General features: G+C 34.2%; 2 protein-coding genes across 2 annotated transcripts in view; one reads left to right on the top strand and one right to left on the bottom strand.

Annotated features, from left to right (window-relative positions):
- Positions 1–17: 17 nt before the first annotated feature.
- LOC145277929 (ubiquitin-conjugating enzyme E2 C-like) overlaps positions 18–19,762 on the top strand; it is a 25,696-nt gene continuing 5,951 nt past the window's right edge. Inside the window, exons 1-4 of the mRNA XM_080130004.1 lie at positions 18–440; positions 7,749–7,776; positions 14,080–14,166; positions 15,623–15,827. Of these exons, the coding sequence (XP_079986130.1) occupies positions 340–440; positions 7,749–7,776; positions 14,080–14,166; positions 15,623–15,827 (421 nt within the window). The 5' untranslated portion in view covers positions 18–339. The remainder of the gene's footprint in view (positions 441–7,748; positions 7,777–14,079; positions 14,167–15,622; positions 15,828–19,762) is intronic.
- LOC145277926 (glutathione S-transferase omega-1-like) overlaps positions 17,540–19,762 on the bottom strand; it is a 35,128-nt gene continuing 32,905 nt past the window's right edge. The window contains exon 6 of the mRNA XM_080130002.1: positions 17,540–17,621. The gene's annotated coding sequence lies outside the window, so the exon portion shown is untranslated. The remainder of the gene's footprint in view (positions 17,622–19,762) is intronic.

The following is a 19,762-nucleotide window of genomic DNA, read 5'->3' as shown; positions in this document are numbered from 1 at the left end:
CCAAACCATTAAAAGTTAACAGATATTTGATTCGTTGAAATCAAGTCGCGTCTGTTTCGTGGTCGCTGATTGGACGATCATAAAAGATCTCAATTTCGATTGGTCCATTCGTTATACAAGCATATTTTTCAAACTTGTCCCATCTCATTCGCAAACTCTCGTTCGAGGGAGGAAAAAATAACACAAAAACTTTCTCCTTCTGTGTTGTTTCGTTATTGTATTCTTGAATTTTAAGTTTTTTTTTTTTTTGTAAACAAATTTTTGTTTTCGTTGTTTTTTTTTTTTTAAACTTTTTTTTTTTTTAAACTTTTTTTTTTTTTTTGTTTCGCTTATTGCCTAATGGCGTCTCAAAATCGCGACCCCGCTGCCAGTGCAACTACCACTCGAAAAGAGTCGACCAGTACGACGACCAATAAAGACAACCACTCCGTCAGTAAAAGGTCAGTTTTTTTGTTTTTTTTTAATTTAAAAAAAAAATCTTAATTATTAAAAAAATATATATTCAATATTTAAACTTTTTAATGTATTTTAATTGTTCTAATGATTATATATAAACGAAAAGAAAGAACCATCTACATACCGTCATAAAGTGTTAACGTATATTTGAATTTTAGAATTTAAAACCGAACCGAGTGTAACTGACTTCAAAACAAAACTTCAAATTTTCTTAGACATAATTCTGATTATTTTAATTTATTTTTTAAATAATTTCATTTTAAAGGCGTGGACCCATTTTCTTTATTTAAGCGACAAGCGATAACAAACCTACGTGAATTATTTAAATTAACATTTAAATCACACTGATCAGTAAAGAAAAAAAATGCCATTTGCCGATTATTAAAATTCAAAAATTATTTTTATTTAATTAAAATATTTTTAAATATAAGATTCTTTTACTTGCTTACACTGTGTGACGTTTTTATTTGGAAAAATGATCGGTGGTGTGTTTCACTTTCTGACAAACTTTTAATGGAGTTAACGGTCAATTTTTAAATTTACTTTATTATATAATCGTTGTAAAAAAAAAAAGAAAAAAAAAAGTGTTTTTTTTTATCGTCGTAATTTCAAAATAAAAAATACTAATGTGAAAATGGGGAATTTATTTCAATATTAAAATAAAAACATTAGCGAAGGATTAAAAATCGTTTTGCTAAAATACTTTTATCGATTTTCATTTTACTTTCAAAATTAATTTTTTTTTTTTTTCTGTTTTTGGCATTTGATAAATCAGACACTTTAAAAAATTAAAAAAAAAAAAAAACCCAAAAAAACAAATCAGTACTTCAGCAGAATACAGACCGTGCTGAAATAACGTTATTTTGAAACCCATTCTTAACGGGGGGGGGGTATTTTAACTATTCTGTACATTCACCTAATAATAAATAAAATACCGTAAAATTTGGATTTAACTTGAAAATCTTATCTAAAAAAAAAAAAAAAAAATAGTACGATCGTTAAACTGCATTAGAACTAAAGGTAAATTGGTATATTTTTACGACGTGCCCCAGTGCCCCACTGCCCCAGCGTAGTATAAACACCCCTAGCCCCATGTTAAGAACGGCTTTCGGAATACATACATCCCCATGTTAAGAACGGCTTTCGAGGTTGGGGGTGTTTATTCCGAAAGCCGTTTTTAACATGGGGAGGTTAAGGTGCTTATAATACGCTGGGCCCATCGGCCCAGCGTCGCTGGGGCACGTCGTAAAAATTTACCGAACTGCGAACTACGCAGTTCGTGTTTAAGGCTAAGCACAAAAAAGGGTGCTTGTTAGTCGACATATTGATTTTTTTTTTTTTTTTTAATATTATGTCGTTTTAAGAAAAACCAATGTTACGAATTTAATTGCCATGTCGCAAATAGTAATGTATTTAAAATTTATGAAAATTCATAAAGTAAAATGTTCTTTATTGTTAAAAGTAATTTTTACGGAAAATTGGGTGAAATTGTATTCGTAAACTGAAGAGGGGACATAACTCGGACGAATATTTTACGAAAAACACTATCAGTTCTACTCGATGAATTTTCGAAATTTTGGGATATATTACTATTTTCGACATGGCAATTAAGTATGTAATATTGTTTTTGCTTAAAACGGCATATTTTTTTAAAAAATCGATCTGTTCACTAAGAAAGTGTGCTTTATTTTGATTTCTTTAAAATACTTTTTTTTATTAATTCAAGTTTTTTTTTTAATATGGGGGCTTGTACTAAGAAAGGAGACAGATCAAACAAGGGAGTTTTTTTTTTTTTTTTTTTTGTTAGGTGAAAGTACAGAATAGGTTACGAAACAGAAACACCACCCCCTCCTATGTTATGGCTTTCTAAATGTTTGATATTCCAGCAAGTACCAATTTATTTAAATAGCAAAAACAATTAAAATTTGAATAATTTCCAGTTTCCACGGACTATTTCCCTAGATGAGTTTGTAAATAAGGGATATTCTAATTTAGCATCTAAATCTGATGTACAAGATTGCCATGATGGGCATGGAATATGTGCCTACATTAGAGATGGCTTTCCATGTGGTAGGGACATCTCCAGAGAAGACCCTAAATTGCCCTATATGTGCATCACATCTGGGTTGCATTTGCTGACACCACTGCGTTTATAGTTGCCCTCTAATCGCCTGCCACAACAGCGAAGTTATTATCTTTATGAGCATATCTGAGCAGCAGCTGGATTCCCACCAGTTTTGGCAAATATCAAACAGGTTTCTGAACAGGAGCATGTGCTCTATCCCAACCATCACCAATGGATCTGAGGTAATCTCGTCAGCATCAGACAAAGCCAAACACTTTGCCAAAAACTTTGCAGCAAATTCTACCCTATGCGATTAAGGCCCCCCCCCCCGTATTTCCTCCTGTATCTGAAAACATGCTATGCAAAATACAAATATCTGTGCGTGATGTTGCCAAGCTAATCAAAAACCTTGAATTCCAATTATAGTGCTGAAAAAGCTTCAACCAGAACTAGTTCCCATACTTACAAAGCTGTTTAAGCTTCCCAACACCTTGGAAAACCTCATCAGTATGTCCAGTATTTAAGAATTCAGGTGATCGGATATCTCCCGGTGAAAACAGACCAAAATGTCTCCTCTGCGTCATAAGTTGATGGAATCTGTTAAATAGGGAAGTAGTCAACTACCTCAGCAAAAATAACCTTAGTGACATGCAATATTGTTTCTATTCTGCAAGATCTACAGTGGATGTGATGTTATTTCATAGGATTAGTAAATCTCTCGATGGAGGCTTCCTTTCTAGGGCAATTGCACTTGACATAACAAAGGCCTTTGATAATGTATGGCATAAAGGTCTACTCCGCAAAATTTCCAGCTACAGTATAGATAGAACTGTCTTTTCAAATATTAAAACATTTCTCTCTGATAGGTTCATAATAGTGGTGGTTGATAGGCAGAAATCAGAAGCCCACAGTATTAATGCTGGAGTTCCTCGGGAGTCCATCCTGGGCCCAACTCTCTTCCTGATCTACATCAATAATCTCTCAAATCACATCCTAAGATCATTCGTAGACATTTATGCTGACATTACCATCTATAGCAATACATCAAAGGGCGTAAATGACCAAGTTCTCTCTTATTCTCTCTCTTCTGATCTTGAGCATGTGGTACAATGGGGAAAGAGGTGGCCAGTTACTTTTAATGCATCTAAAACTAAGCTGCTATCTTTTACGTCATGAATGCTCTGATCCTCATCTGGCATCAATTAAAATGAATGGCTCTCATCTTGGGGAGGCTTCATGTTTGATAAGCTTCTGGGTCTAACCTTTACTCCTGAGGATATGACCTTAAACTATATCCGATGGTGAGGCCCCAGCTTGCAGGCTTTGGGGAGTGTGGAGCCACCCCTTAATTGCCATTGCTCCCACGTCCACTCTGAATCAGAGCCACAACAGCGGAGTTACTATCTTTCAAAGCATATCTGAGAAAATTGACCAAGTCCTTTCTACTTATCCTTCAGCTAACATTCACGTATGTGGAGACTTCAATGTTCACAACGTCGAATGGTTGACCCACTCAAACAAGACCGATGATGAGGGGAGGTTCTGTCATGATTTCTCCATTGCCTATGACCTCACTCAGATTGTTCAGGAACCTACCCGTGTGCCCGATAATGACGGCCAGTATGCGAACCTACTAGACCTTTTTCTCACAACTTGCCCTGAACTATGTTCAGTTTCTGTTCTGTCGCCTCTTGGATCTTCCGACCACTCTGTTGTATCAATTAAGATAAAAATGAAATGTAATAAGTCCCCAGACGTACCTCTTCATCGTACAGTATATCGATACACTAAGGCTGACTGGGATAGCTTCCGTACATTTATATCTGATCTACCTCTGCATTCCATGTTTAAAAAGGATGTGTCCTCTATAGTATTAGACCTAACTGAATGGTTAATTGTAGGTATTGACCATTTCATACCCTCTAAAAAGTTTCAGCAAAAACCTAACAGCCAGCCATGGTTCTCTCCAGAATGTGCTGCTGCCATTGCGCACAGAAATCACTTTTTCCACTGCTTCAAACGTAATAGATGTATGGAAACTAAAGCCGTTTTCAGGACTGCCAGCAACCATTGTAAGAAAGTAATAAGGAACGCAAGAGAGTTGTATGCTCAATCTGTTAAGTCCAAAGTAGCTGAGCAGCGGCTTGGTTCCCACCAGTTTTGGCAAATAGCAAACAGAATCCTGAACAGAAGCGTGTGCTCCATCCCAACTATTATCAATGGACCTGAGGTAATCTCGTCAGCATCAGACAAAGCCAAACTCTTTGTCAAGAACTTAGCAGCTAATTCTACCCTTTGCGACCAAGCCCGCCAACCCCCAATATTTCCTCCTGTATCAGAAAACACGCTATGTGATATACGTATATCTGTACGTGATGTTGCCAAGCTAATCAAAAACCTTGATTCGAGTAAAGCAACTGGCCCTGATGGTATTCCAATTATAGTACTCAAAAAACTTCAACCTGAACTAGCGCCCATACTTACAAAACTGTTTAAACGTTGTCTTAAGGAGAATAGTTTCCCATCTCCCTGGAAAATCTCATCAGTATGCCCTGTATTTAAGAATTCAGGTGATCGCTCATCCCCCTCTCAGTACAGGCCAATAAGTCTCCTGTGCGTCATGAGTAAGTTGCTAGAATCTGTGTTAAATACAGAAGTAATCAAACATCTCAACAAAAATAACCTTCTTAGTGACACTCAATATGGTTTCCGTTCTGCTAGATCTACAGCAGATGTCCTTACAGTTATATCGCATAGGATTAGCAAATCTCTCGACGGTGGCAATCTTTCTAGGGCAATTGCTCTTGACATATCTAAAGCCTTTGATAGGGTATGGCATAAAGGTTTACTTCATAAGATCGCTAGCTATGGTATAGCTGGAAAAGTCTTCTCAATTATTAAATCATTTCTTTCTGATAGGTTCATAAGAGTAGTAGTTGAGGGGCAAAAATCAGAAGCTCACAGTATTAATGCCGGTGTCCCTCAGGGATCCATCCTGGGCCCAACTCTTTTCCTGATCTACATTAATGATCTTCCAAATCATATCCTTACATCATTTGTAGACATTTATGCTGACGACACTACCATTTATGGTAGCACATCTAAGACAGTAAACGAGCAAGTTCTCTCCAATTCTCTCTCCTCTGATCTTGAGCACGTAGTACAATGGGGAAAGGAGTGGCTGGTTACTTTTAATGCATCTAAAACCAAGCTTCTCTCTTTACATCATCAACATTCTAATCCACATTTGTCATCAATTGAAATGAATGGCTCTCGTCTTCAGGAGGCCTCAAGTTTTGACAAGCTTCTGGGCTTGACCATTACTCCTGATCTTAAATGGAACACGTATATCAAATCTGTTGCCAAGGCCACTGGAAAAATGGTGGGATCTTTCTATCGATCCAGTAGATATCTCACTGCTGATGCTATTCTCTATCTATATAAGAGCCAGGTAAGTCCAAGGATGGAATACTGTTGCCACATCTGGGCAGGAGCTGCTAGAAAGGACTTGTCCTGCCTTGATAGAGTTCAAAATAGACTTCGTAGCCTCGTAGGAGATGTCCTTTTCTCCTCCTTGCAACCTCTATCTCACAGAAGAGATGTTGCGAGTTTCTCTGATGTATCGTTATTTTCATGGAAAGTGTTCAACTGAGCTTCAATCTATGGTCCCCCCTCGCCAAACTTTCACAAGAAACACTCGTCTAGCTGTAAACACTATCAATAATTTCCCCCACTCTTTATCTGTGCCTAAACCTAAACGTAGATTCCATGAACAAAGCTTCTTTCTTAGAACTGCACGCCTGTGGAATTGTCTTCCGTTTTCCTGCTTTCCGGCTGACTACAATATGGTTGTGTTCAAGTCTAAAGTAAATAAGTTCTTGATGAGCCGTTCCATATAAGTTATTAAATTTACCAAATTTTCATTACTAATGATTACTATATTGACCAATTTCTACTGTACACTCTTTAACCCTTATCCTTGAGTGGCCTCTGGGCCTTGATAATGTGGTGATGCCTTTGTAAAAAAAAAAAAAAAAGAGTGGGAGTACCTGTTAGGGCCCCAACTATGGGTTAAATAGAAATCGACTTGAAAAAAAAAAACCCAAATATATTCTATTTAAAAAATTTTATTCAAAATCACTAGATTCAGCATGAAAAGGGTTGATATGCCATAAAACAAAAACAATCAAGCATTTACTCCTTATCTGAAATGGAACACGTACATCAAATCCGTTGCCAAGGACACTGGAAAAATTGTGGAATCCTTCTACTGCTCCAGTAGATATCTCACTGCTGATGCAATTCTCTACCTATATAAGAGCCAAGGATGGAATACTGTTGCCACATCTGGGCAGAAGTTGCTAGAAGTACTTATCTTACCTTGATGGAGTTTAAAATGGACTTCATAGCTTAGTGAGAGATGCTCTTTTCTCTTCACAGAAGATACATTGCAAGCCTCTGCTTTATCGTTATTTTCATGGCAAGTGCTCGTCTGAACTCCAATCTATGGTCCTCCCTTGCCTGACTTTCATGAAAAATACTCTTCAAGCTGAAACCACTATCAACAAATTCCCCCATTCTTTATCTGTGCCTAAACCTAAAAATAGATTCCATGAACAAAACTTCTTAGACCTGCATGCCTGTGGAACTGTGTTCCGTTTCTCTGCTTTACCCAATGTTGGATTTTAATAACCTGTTTTTTTACTATAACAAAATGTGTACTATACTCCCGTCCCCCCAGGAAGAAGTAGTTCCTAAAAGGATGGTATCATGACAATGGAACAGATACTACACACCTCTCCTTCAACTGGATTGAGCATTAAAAGATAGTAGTATAGCTTCTGTTTTATGGAAATCACTCCATACAAGGCATGAAACCACTTGATGTAATGAACTAAAGAAAAAAAAAAACACTTTAAGATTAAAAATGAGCAGACAATAAGCATTAGATGAATAAATTCCAACCCAGAAAAGAGCAATTTATTCCTTTTTGTTAGAAATGTCGTTCATGGAATGTGATGAATAACTAAAGGAAGCAAGATTATGAGGCTTCCAAAGATAAGTCCAAAATATTCTTTTTACTCTCCATACTGACAGATACCAAATCTCCCTTAGTAATAGATTTATCATCTAATTGTTCTAATTGGTGCTTTCCTTTTCCATATTTTTTTTCTAAAATTTCACTTATTTTTCACAAAAAAATCAGTATTCTATTTTTCTATTTCAGACTCCAACAGGAATTAATGGTTCTTTTGGTAAGTATCAGTACTGTTACTTTCTCATAGCTTCTAACTTTGTGAACTGTCCTTTCTATATTTGAAAATGTATCTCTTCAACTCTAAAGTATGTAGAATAGCGGTTGGTTCGCAATAGAATCCTAACAAGCGACTCCAGCAGACCTAACCAAAGAAAAGGGATGTAGGTAATTGATGCATCTAGGCTAGGAGCAAAGTGTAATATTTGTACTTCATCTTTTCCATCCTTTTAGAGTGAGGCAATTATCTTCGTTCTAATCCAGAATGCCCCCCCCCCTTTTTTTTTCTTGTATTTTTCCCCACCTTAAAAACTGACCTTGTTTCTGACTTCATTGGGAGGAAAATAAATAGGAACTGATGGTGCATTACTTACACAATCTAATTCGTAAAAACGGCCCAGAAGTTCCTGGTAACCAAGCCTCCGCTTGAAGCAGGCATTACAACTTATAGAAATGGTGTGCAATAAATGATATAACACCAAGCTGTTTTGGTTAACAGTATAAGCTATCTCGATTTGCTCCACAACAAAAGGCCCATAAATTAATCATATTTAGCTTGTTTTATATGCTGGTAGGTTTCTGATGGCTTTTAGAAATTGACTTCCAAATTAGGCTATCTCTGGCCAGGTCTTTAATACAGATTGCAAGGGTTAAAGCTGCTCCTGACAAGTTTTATTTTTAATTTTTCTGACGTCAACATGGTCTTGTATTGTCTGGAGTTGTCATCATTGAAATAATCCTGTTTTATTTTATTTTTATTTTTATTTTTTTTTTGTCACAAGTGAAATACATAGATAAAAATCTCAAGGAGTTTATCAAAACTGCATGCCTGTGGAACTGTCTTCCGTTTTCCTGCTTTACCCAATGTTGGATTTTAATAACATGTTTTTATTATTACTATAACAAAATGTGTACTATACTGCCCCCCCCCCAAAGTAATTCCTAAAAGGATGGTATCATGACAATGGAACAGATACCTCTCCTTCAACTGGATTGAGCATTAAAAGATAATAGTATAGCTTCTGTTTTATGGAAATCACTCCATACAAAGCATGAAATCACTATGTAAAGGATGAACGTTTAGAAACTTATCAAATTATAAAAAATAGGCATTTAAAATCACCTCCTATGATATTCTACTATTTTAGGCGATTACATGTGAACACACATTAAAAAGAAAACAAATAATTATTTAGAATTTAAATTGAGTTGTATATATAAATTTAGCGTAAAATGATCGCCTATTTCTGAGCCATTTTAACTTTTAGGGCAGTTAACCAAATTTTTTTACCAATAATCAAAAGTCTGACGGACAATGCCATAAAAACACTCGTGATTGCTTTATTTTTCGCATTACCACTCAAACTTGGGGTTAGTACTACAAAAAAGCAAGTATTGTATTACTATACACAATGACATTAAATTTTGATTGGGGACCTTAACATGGCCCAGGTTTTAAAACAAAATTGACCACATCCTTAAAGCTCTGTTTTGAAAGAATCATTTTCTGTTAACTTTATATACAAAACCGACTTTGTTTTATTGATTATTATTTTTTTTTTTTTTTTTTTTTTTTTTTTATCACATTTTTATTTTCTCATGGAGTAGCATAGGATGCAAAATTGTAATAACTTTATTTCTTTCACAACAAAAAGTTATAATTGCAAATTGGCTGAAAAAGGAAAACAAATTGCGTTAATTTGTTCAAAGTTTTTAACGTAATCGCCTTAAAAAAAAAAAAAAACTTTTTTGGTGATAACTTAAGATTTTAATTTACACATTTACTATTATATTACTAGTATTGTTTTTTGATTTTGTTTTTTTTTTGTTTGATTTATTTTACTGTAAAAAAACAATCTAATAATACATCAAATTTAATAATTAGCAAAGAAATAAGAACATTCTTTGACAAAGAAGTAACATTGACCCCCTCCCCCCCCCCCCCGAAATTCCCATGAATGGTTTCCAGGAAATTAGTTTCATAAGGGAAGAAGGATGTTATAAAGTAGTCTTTCCACACCGTCATCTTATTATGCATACAAATCATCACATATTTTCCATTATAAAAAATCAAATAACATTAAGGACGAACCTTGCAATCAGCTTTATTTTAAAAAGAAATATGCATTTTTGTGTCTTACAACTTTCAATCAATTACAAGGAAAACATTTGAGAAAAATATTTAGAGATTTACTCATGTAATATATGCCCCACAATGTACATTTTACACTTTGCAAAAATAAATACGGACATTACACAGGGTTTTACAGTAATTAAGATTCTAATTGAATATTGAAAGTTTAAAAGAATCTGAATCAGCACTTGAATCAGAAATTAGGAATAGAATCGGTAATTGTATCGGAATGGGGGAGGGGTGGAATCATCCCATCACAAGAAACACTCGACTAGCTGAAAACACTATCAATAATTCTCCCCACTTTGTATCTGTGCCTAAACCTAAACATAGATTCCATGATCAAAGCTTTCTTAGAACTGCACGCCTGTGGAATTGTCTTCCGGTTTCCTGCTTTCTAGCTGTCTATAATATGGTTGTCTTAAAGTCCAACGTGAACAAGTATCTGATGAGCCGTTCCACTTAAGTTAACAAATTTACTGAACTTCTATTACTATCGATTACTATATTGTCCTTTTGACTACTGTACACTCTTTAACCCCTATCCTTGAGTGGCCTATCGGCCTTGATAAGTGGTGACGCCTATGTAAAAAAAAAAAAAATCGCTACTAAAATGTGAACATTAAAATTCCTCAAGATACAAACGCGAGTAGAAGAGTGAACAGATAATATATTGTAAATTTTCTCAAATGCTTAAAAAAAAATAACAGCCATTGTGCGGCTGTAAGTTCTATACGGAAACATTTAGGGTGATCTTTATGGGTGGTAGGAACATCTCTAAAAAAGGCTATATAGTATATTGTGTAGTCACAAATACCATGAGGGTTGGGTTTTGACATGAAATCATCTGTAGAAATAAATTTCAAACAAAGAATAGATCCAGTTTGGTCTCTTGTAAGTGGACTTCAACCTCTAGAAAGTTAGGACACAGATCCCTAATGTTGGGGAAAAAAAAAAAAAAACCTGATAGTAAGAAATGCTAGAAATTTGGTGTTAGCTTATGTTTTTAACTTTTCATGTTGAAATTTGTAAAATGTGAAAAGATTGGTGGATGGGTTGAGATGAAACAGAGACCAGATTATCTGTGCAAACCATTAAGAAAGAAAAGCTGTATGAGTTCCTACTAATATGGCATCAAGAGATCCCACCAGAAACTACTGCATGGTTGGGACACCATTCATCAAATGGTAATACAACAGCTTGAGGATTTTCACCTGCTTCCTTAGTTGACGTCAGCCCAGGTAAAATGTTTACATCCAACACCCTTATAACAACAAAGATAGCGGAAAGAAAATTAACTTGGGTCATCTCCATATATGGCCAACACTCTCTCTTAATACCAGAAGAGATTTCTTGGCCTTCGGGCTAAGATTTAAAGTGTAGCATCTGTTCTGATGCGACTTTTTGTTCTCAGTTAGAGGAGGAGAAATCCTTCATGACCGAGACAAAAAATTTTGTTCCTTTTCTCCATATTAAAAAACCGACCCTAGTGTCCAACTCTGGCCCGTGGGGAGGCAAAGTAAATAGGAAGACCAACCCACCTAAGGGACAGCATTTTCTTTCCCTCTTTTTCAGGAACATTGCTCTTGGAAGGAACACTTGTGAAAGTTATGGGGCTGTCAAAAATGCGTTCATATTGCATTTTCTACTCTCCATTAGTGTGGATGTACAGTGTTGTGCAATTGTCTGACCAGCAAATCACTCCTGCTTTCAACAATGCTGTATTTCAGGATGACTGAAAAGACACAATATAAGTTAGATGATCTAACCAAATCTACAGGTCCATCTCACCAAGTCGGATTACTGTGCACTTAGATATTATCCTAGGTATCCCCCCCCCACCTTCTTACTTGAGAAAGAAGACGTAGTGGATGAAGGAAGTTGGTAACAATGACCGACAGTCAGTGACCAAGTATTAAACCTTTTTAATACAAATTGATTTTTTTTTAAATAAAGCAATAAGAAAGGTTTTCATAATTGTTTTATTTTTAGTAAATTAGTTTAAATATTGTTAATATTGACAAATATTGCATATATAAAGGTGAACATAGGACAATAAAATTACAAATGAATGATGGCAAACATTTATTATTAGTCTACTGAAAAATAAATTTTTATCTACTAAAACAAGGTCGGTCAGCTGACAAAATGGCTATCTCTAACAAGCATCTCATTATACTCTCAATTCTACACATCCTATATTTTTCTTGTGATTCTTTTAGAGGTTATAATATTAAGAATGAACCTTTAATTCAGTTTTCCTACCTTTTTCATAGAAACCTAATCATTAGATGATCCTGTTTACTTGCTTTCCTATTGAAACCAAAGTTAAACATACGATCAGGTTTTAATGTCCGGGAAATTCCACCTCCCCAAAAAGGAGCACTTTGAATGGAATAAAAATAAAAATTATCCTAGTCAACAAAACAGAAACTGTATTTTAATTTTTGTCTGAGAATGGCACTGGTAAATTTCCTTTCTCTAAAGAGAAACACACTTAAATACCTCCATGAAATGTGCACTGATGAACTTGCTACCTGTGTACCCCCCCCATCCAAATAAATACCTCTGATGCATCTGACTAGCAGCAAAATTCCACCCCTTCACTAAAAAGATCCTTAGTTTCCAGGAAACTTCTTTGATTAGACTGTTTGTCTTTGGAATTCCCTCCCTGGTCCATTTCCCCCAACCATATCAACATGCAGACATTTAAATGTAATGTGGACAGATATCTTGTTCAACACCCCACTTAGAATGCCCCTATAAATCTGACCCCTGTTATAGTAACATCTCGGTGGCAATATATATCTTGTTTTAGGGGAAATAAAAGTAAAAATGGAAAGAAAAAACTCGAAAAGAATTCTCGTCAAGTAGAATGTTTTTAAATGTCTTGTGTACCTTTTCACATGTTTTTTTAGTTGTAAAATCCAGAAAAGGCTGGTTTGTTTAAATCGCTTGAGCCCCTAATATCATGGTCCTCAACTTTTTTTTTTTTTTTTTTTTTTTTAAATTGACCCCCCTCCCTTTTTTTCCCCCTTAAAAAAAAAACAAAACGATTTTCCCCTTTTTGTTACCATTAACATTTCTGTTGCTAATCTCTTTTACTATTCTTTTTACGGGTACTTTTAAGAGTGTTATGTTCTTATGTTACGTGCAGTTCACTGTTATATATATATGTGTGTGTGTGTGTGTGTGTGTTCTTATCCTTACACCATTTCTTGCCTTGAAAGGCCTAGAGATGTGTATGTGCCATGTATAATGCGTACATACCTGGTTGCCTTGGCCAGCGGATGATGCCTTCTTGGACGCTGGTCTCCATCTCATGGGGAGTGATCACTGCAGACAGATGCATCGATAAGCAAGATGGATTTGAAGCTTCAATCTTTTATTTCAAGGCAAGCCTATCATCTCGAACCCTGATTGTCGGTGACCTGAAATATCCCGTCTGCATTCTCTGCTGCACAAAACCACTCTCAGCCCATGTGGTCGTCAACCGGAAGCCTACGACCACAATTCCCGTGTCACCCCTAATTTCTGCTGCATTCTCTCTAGGTTGATACCTGTCAAACCTAACCTTTTGTGACCCTGCCACTTGCTGATTGGAAATGAAAATACACTTACATAACTTTCTATTTCTAAATCTACCCATATAGCAATTAAGCTGGGATTTAATCATGATTTTATTATTACTGAAAATCTACCCATATAGCAATTAAGCTGGGATTTAGTGATGATTTTATTATTACTGAAACTCTTAATTTTGCTGCGAAGATTAAAACTTCAAACAATTCATGATAGGGTAGGGGAGTTAGATACCTTTGTTTAATCAAAGAATGGCTTCCTGTTTCTTGCTCCCATATACACACTTGATGACTTTCTTAGTTGAAACTGATTGGAGTTTAGAAAAAAAGTTGTTTCTTGTGTTGCTCTCTCACCACACATGCATAAAGGGAACTATGGGCCCCCAGGTTGGAAAATGCATCTTAATTTCATTTTTTTTCTATTGACTATTTCCATTCCTGAATTCCTTTATTATATTTGAACTTTCATGCAGTGAAAATTTTACACATTTTGGAATAATTGCAATGAAAATAACAAATCAAATGAAAGAAATATCAAATCGAGTTGATCGGTTGTTTGTTATTTTACTTTTTTCCTTGTTTATTTCAGTCCTCCCAGGACAACCGTGTGTCGGCTTTTCCTGACGGAGATAATCTCTTCAGATGGATTGGAACGATTGAAGGAGCACCTGGAACGGTAATGTGATAACCTTTTTAAATTTTATTTGTTTACAAATTTTTTTCGTGCATAATTGATTTTTTTTTTTTTTTAACTTTAGTTAGCTCTTTGAAATTAATGTGTCCTTTCCTGGGGCTAATATATCTGAATTCTGTAGATGCATAAATATTCAAGTGTCTTAAAATTCTCTTTCAAATGTTGATCAAAGCAATGAAGAACACCAATTTTCCTTTCCCTAATCAACCACTTATAGCCTATCTTTGTGGTCTTTCCTTCGTCTTGTTGGATTCCATGACAAGAATTCATCTGGTCTGGTAGAGTAGCCAACTAAATGCGGTAACTTAAAGTAATATCAGTAGAAGGTGCACCGTTCTTCATATAAACTAGTTTATAGATGTGTTGAGGGGATCTCTCAATGTGTTATCTAGAATATTTAGTCATGGTTTACTTGTCTGGTGAGTTATACCCATATCAGTTTGTCTTGACAAAGTTCTGTACAAAGAGACCAAAGACACTGAAGTATGATGTCTAGTTGACATTCAAACTTTCACTGTACGTGCATGTACATCTTATGTACAGGATACTCCCCCCCCCCAACCAAAACAAAAAATTTTTTTAAATTCCATTCATAAAATTTACAATCCTTTCTGCAATCCAACCACATTTGATACAGAATAAATTTCACTTTATGCCTGACTTGCCCAAATTTAAGTTGTGAATGTCCCCAACAGTCTTTGTTCAATACGAAAGATGCCTGGATACAACGTGCAAACTTTTAAATAACTTTAGCATTCTGTTGTCACTGCCCCGATTTTGGCTGTTGTAATGCTCTTCAGATTGGGAATAGTGTGAAGATTGTTTAGATAGACATTAATTTAGAGCTGTATAAAAGTCTGAGGGGAGGTCATGGTCCATTCAGTGTTATACCTTCTATTGATGATTGGATGGATGTGTGACTGCAAACTAGGAGAACCGTTATTTTAATGTTTTTGTCAAATGTATACAACCTGTTACCTATGCTTTCATCATATTTAATTAAAAAAATTTTCTTGTTTAATGAGCACCAAATTTTCAAATTATGAAAGCTGATTTTTAACTACTATTGTATAACCTGTAGTTTGAACTACACACCCTTCTAAAAAAAACAAACAAAAAAAAACAAGTAAATATTAGCCATATGTAAATTGCTATAAAATGGGGTTATATATACCAAAAAACCCTCGATTATTTTAATGCCCAATTTGCATTGCATTAACAATTTTTTTTTAAACAGTTCATAATAAATTGTTTGGAGCTATTTTTTTCTCTGCATATGCAATAGTTTTGTCCATGTTAAGAGATGCCCAATGAGGCATAATAAAATTTAAAATTCATTACTACAACTCCGCAAACATTGAAAAATATTAATTCCTTTGTTGTAAAATTTTCATATTTAATTTAATTCACTATTAACTTCTTTTTTTTTTACTTAAAGGTCTATGATGGTTTGCGTTTCAAGCTTGTATTACAGTTTCCCAGTGGCTACCCCTACCAAGCTCCAACGGTGAAGTTTGACACAGGCTGCTTCCATCCCAATGTAGATGAACGAGGAAATATATGTTTGGATATCTTAAAAGAAAAATGGTCGGCGCTTTATGACGTCCGCACAATTCTTCTTTCCATCCAGAGTTTATTAGGAGGTAATTCTTTCTAGATAAAACCAATTCATTTACAATCTGTACAGTTCAACAATCGGCCTTTCGATTAGATAGCAAAGTTTATTCTGATGCTGCATTTAGTCTTTCTGTCCTGTCAGTGGAGAATTCCTTCTAGACTGAGGCAATTTAAATTTTTGTTCCAATCTGAAGTGACCTTTTCTTCTTAGGCTGGACTTTCCCTACATTCAAAAACAACCTTGTGTCTAACTCTAAGATTATGGAGAGGCAAGCAAATAGGAGGAATACATCAATATACATTCTAAATCCTAAAAAAGATGCAGTGAAAATAAAATTTGTATCACTTTAATATGAATTAAAATATAATTTCCCCCAAATTATAAAAAAAGTGAATATGAAATAAGATAAATCTGGATTTTACTATTTATGTCCATCGGCACATCTACTGCTGCTGTGCTGAGTGTCTATTCAGGTAATTTTAACTCATTATTGGCCCGGAGCGCCTTAAAACATTTGTTCCAGTATTTGAAATAAAATATAACTGAATTAGTCTAAACTTTCAACTGTAAAAGTTCCTAATATGGACATAAAAGATATTTGCCAAAAAATTTTATATTTTATGTCAGCCCCTTTAAGAAACTTGTTATCGTTAAGCACTTTTGAGTTGAAATAAGCCTGTCAATTTAGCTCTTATGCGCAGATCATCATATAATGATTAGATCACTCTGACAGACGTTAAAAAGCATTTTAAAAAAGTAAATGTTTAAATTTCAATAATATTTCTCGTTAACGGTAGCCAAATGGATTAGGTCCTTGCTAATGAAGCCAGAGATGGCTTATGTTCAAATCTATTGACTGGTGTTAATCGTGACACCCTGCACCGATGATTCCCGAACAGATAAAACATTGGTGTCTGTAGGTACTTAATAATTATAGTAAATAATTATATATAATATTCACCTTTGAGATTTAAATTTAAAAACATTGCTTACTTTTCTATGGAAATTGCTCCAGACAAAGCATAAAGCCACTTGATGAAAGAAGCTAAAAAACATACTACTTCAAGGTAAATAACTAGCTAGCAGTTGAATAGATTCTGACCCAGAAAACTGAAATTTTTCTACATTTGTCGGAAATATCACTCCTGGAATATAAGGACACAAAGATAAAATTAGGAAAGCAATAGTTACCAAGCTGCTGAAAGTAAACCCAAGGACCACTGTCAGACAAAATCTTAGTTTTCCCTAAAACTTAGAATCTATTTTTTCAAAATAAATGTGCATAACATAAAATTAGAAAGTCTTTGTATGCCAATTTAACTTTTGAAAAATAGATTATAATATTGCTGCATTATTTAATTCTCCTACAATCAAATTTATTTTGGTAAATGACAGCTGAAAGTTCTAAGTTTGTTTTTATGTTTTTCATATTGAAATAAGAAATATTCCAGATATGAGAATAGATTCCTTATCTGTTATGTTGACGGGCATAACTAGTAAAACTGAATAAATCTTTAACAGTTTGAATTTTTAAGTTTTCTTTATGACCATGGTGACAGTTCCAACTGAAACCGTTATTCTTAGAGATTCTTTTATTGAAGCAAATAATCTAGAGATATGTAATGCTTACAGCAATGGGTGTATAGTAGGAATTATTGAATATTTATTGAAAATCTTGACAATGCAGTTTTTAAAAATGAGGTAATCAGAGCTTTTATTTAATATTTTTTACCGCATGATTTAATTCAGTGTTTCGGAAAGTTGAATTTTTGTATTTGTTTCTCTGATGGCTGGAACGATTCTTTACTTTGAAAACTTTCTGAAATGGTGAATAAACATGACGCTGTTATTAGAAATATAATAATAGATATAAAGAAAGCAGAGCTCCTATCTGTGTCTCTCCCCAGTTGGTCACATCACATTAGTAAAGGAAAAATTCCTAACTAGCATTTAGGTAGAGTGCTTTTCATTCAAAAGTATCACAAATAAACAAATGATATATAATGGTAAATATACATATCCTCTAAAGATCAAAATAAATTATTTGTTTTAAAACTGACATTAAACCTCGCCATATAACTGATTTGTAATTTTATATATGACTCTATTACAAATTTAAATAATTTAAGCTGGAATTTGAGTCCCATAAGAATTAAGATCTGAACTATATAAGATAATTATTTATATATATACTGGCAGGCTGCCCGGCATTGCATGGTCTTATACTCTCAAATATGATATTTTGATTTATGCAGATTTCGTATTTATTATACTAGCACTTCAGCCTGATTTTGCTTGGGCCCTATGATCTGTTCATAACGTTATGTGCATATATATATAATATATATATATATATATATATATATTAAAAAGTTTGACTCGTGTCCAGGTAACATCCATCTAAAATTTCAAGTGTTTAGACCCAGGCAGAGGAGTTTGGTAGTCTGTAAAAATCAACTTTTTCAACTTTGACCTCTTGATAGCCAAATTTTTGCCCAAAACACTTATTAAAAAGCTTGCTGCATGTCTGAATACTCTTTATGTAAAATTTCAAATGTTTAGACCCAAAATTGTCTGAATAGTTTGCTAGAAACCAAGTCAAATCTTTTGAACTTTGACACTTTGGAAGCCAAATTTTAAGGAAACAAAAAAACTATTAAAAAGCTTGCCCTACATCTGAATACACTTTATGTAAAATTTCAAATGTATAGACCGAAAATTGGCTGACTTATTTGTTAGAGACCGCAGAGATAAAATTTTTTTGAACTTAGACCCCAATTTTGACCCCTTAACATTTATTGTTTTGAGCTCAAATCAAATTAAAAAGTTAAAATGTCCAAGTAACCTAAATCTAAAATTTCAAGTGTTTAGACGTAAATTGGTGGAGGAGTTTGGTAGAGTTTTCAAAGGTCAAATCATTGAATTTTGACCCCTTGAAGCCAAATTTCTGGCCAAATACAGATTAAAAAGATTTTTCCAAATCTCAATACTCCTTATGTCAAATTTAGTCTGTAGACTGAAAATTGACAGTAGTTTGGTAGGGAAATGTGCGCACACAGACACAATTTCACTTATATATATATATATATATATATATATATATATATATTTATTTACCAGTGGTGAAAAAACCGGACTAGAGTGCTCAATGTGTAGTCAGAGCAGTATATAGGAAATTTATTACTGTGAGTCCAGAATGAGTTTACAAATTGTTTCAGCTAGAGGAAAATCCTCAGAGAGGAAAAATCCAACTAGCATCGTCAGAATTCATAGATGGACTAAGTTATAAAATCAAATAAGAATGGAAAAATCGTAGTTAAGGGGAGTTAGAAAAGAAGGGGGGGGAGTGGTAGGGAGAGGACGTTGGAATTTAAAGTAGTAGAGAGGAGTTTATAATTAAATATTAATTATGTGTGAATTCTTATATACGTTTTTTTTTTTTTTTAGTTTATAACGGTTTAAAATTAAAAGACGCTACTCTTATTTATAACGGCATAAGTAACAATTTATTGAAATGATCATCATGGCAACAGGTTGGAGAGTTAATGTTAGTGAAGGAACGGGTTGAAAATGGGGTTTAAAGTGATTTAGCCGGGTGGGGAGAGATTGAAAGATATTTATTGTTTATAAAATGGAAAGAAAAAGAAAAGAAAAATAAATTAATGAATAATACTTTACAGGTTTATTTTGATAGTATAATGGTAGGTAAGAACATCAGTAAGTAAATAAAATAAATTAAAAATTAAAATATTAAATAATTGTTAATGATAAGTAAATAAAATGCACACACATACACGCGTACACCTGTACAATGTACGGAGACACATCAATGGGGGAGAAGACATGCCTAAGTATATGTACAAAAACCACAGATATGTAAACATAAAAATAAATAAACACATATACATGCATATATATATATATATTTACACACATATACATATACATACACAAAAACAT

Source organism: Euprymna scolopes, chromosome 6 (assembly GCF_053919585.1).
Source record: "Euprymna scolopes isolate OS-2025 chromosome 6, ASM5391958v1, whole genome shotgun sequence".
NCBI classification, from domain to species: Eukaryota; Metazoa; Mollusca; class Cephalopoda; order Sepiida; family Sepiolidae; genus Euprymna; species Euprymna scolopes.
The sequence above is the reverse complement of the archived record's forward strand: the minus strand, read 5'-3'. Positions and strand labels throughout refer to the sequence as shown.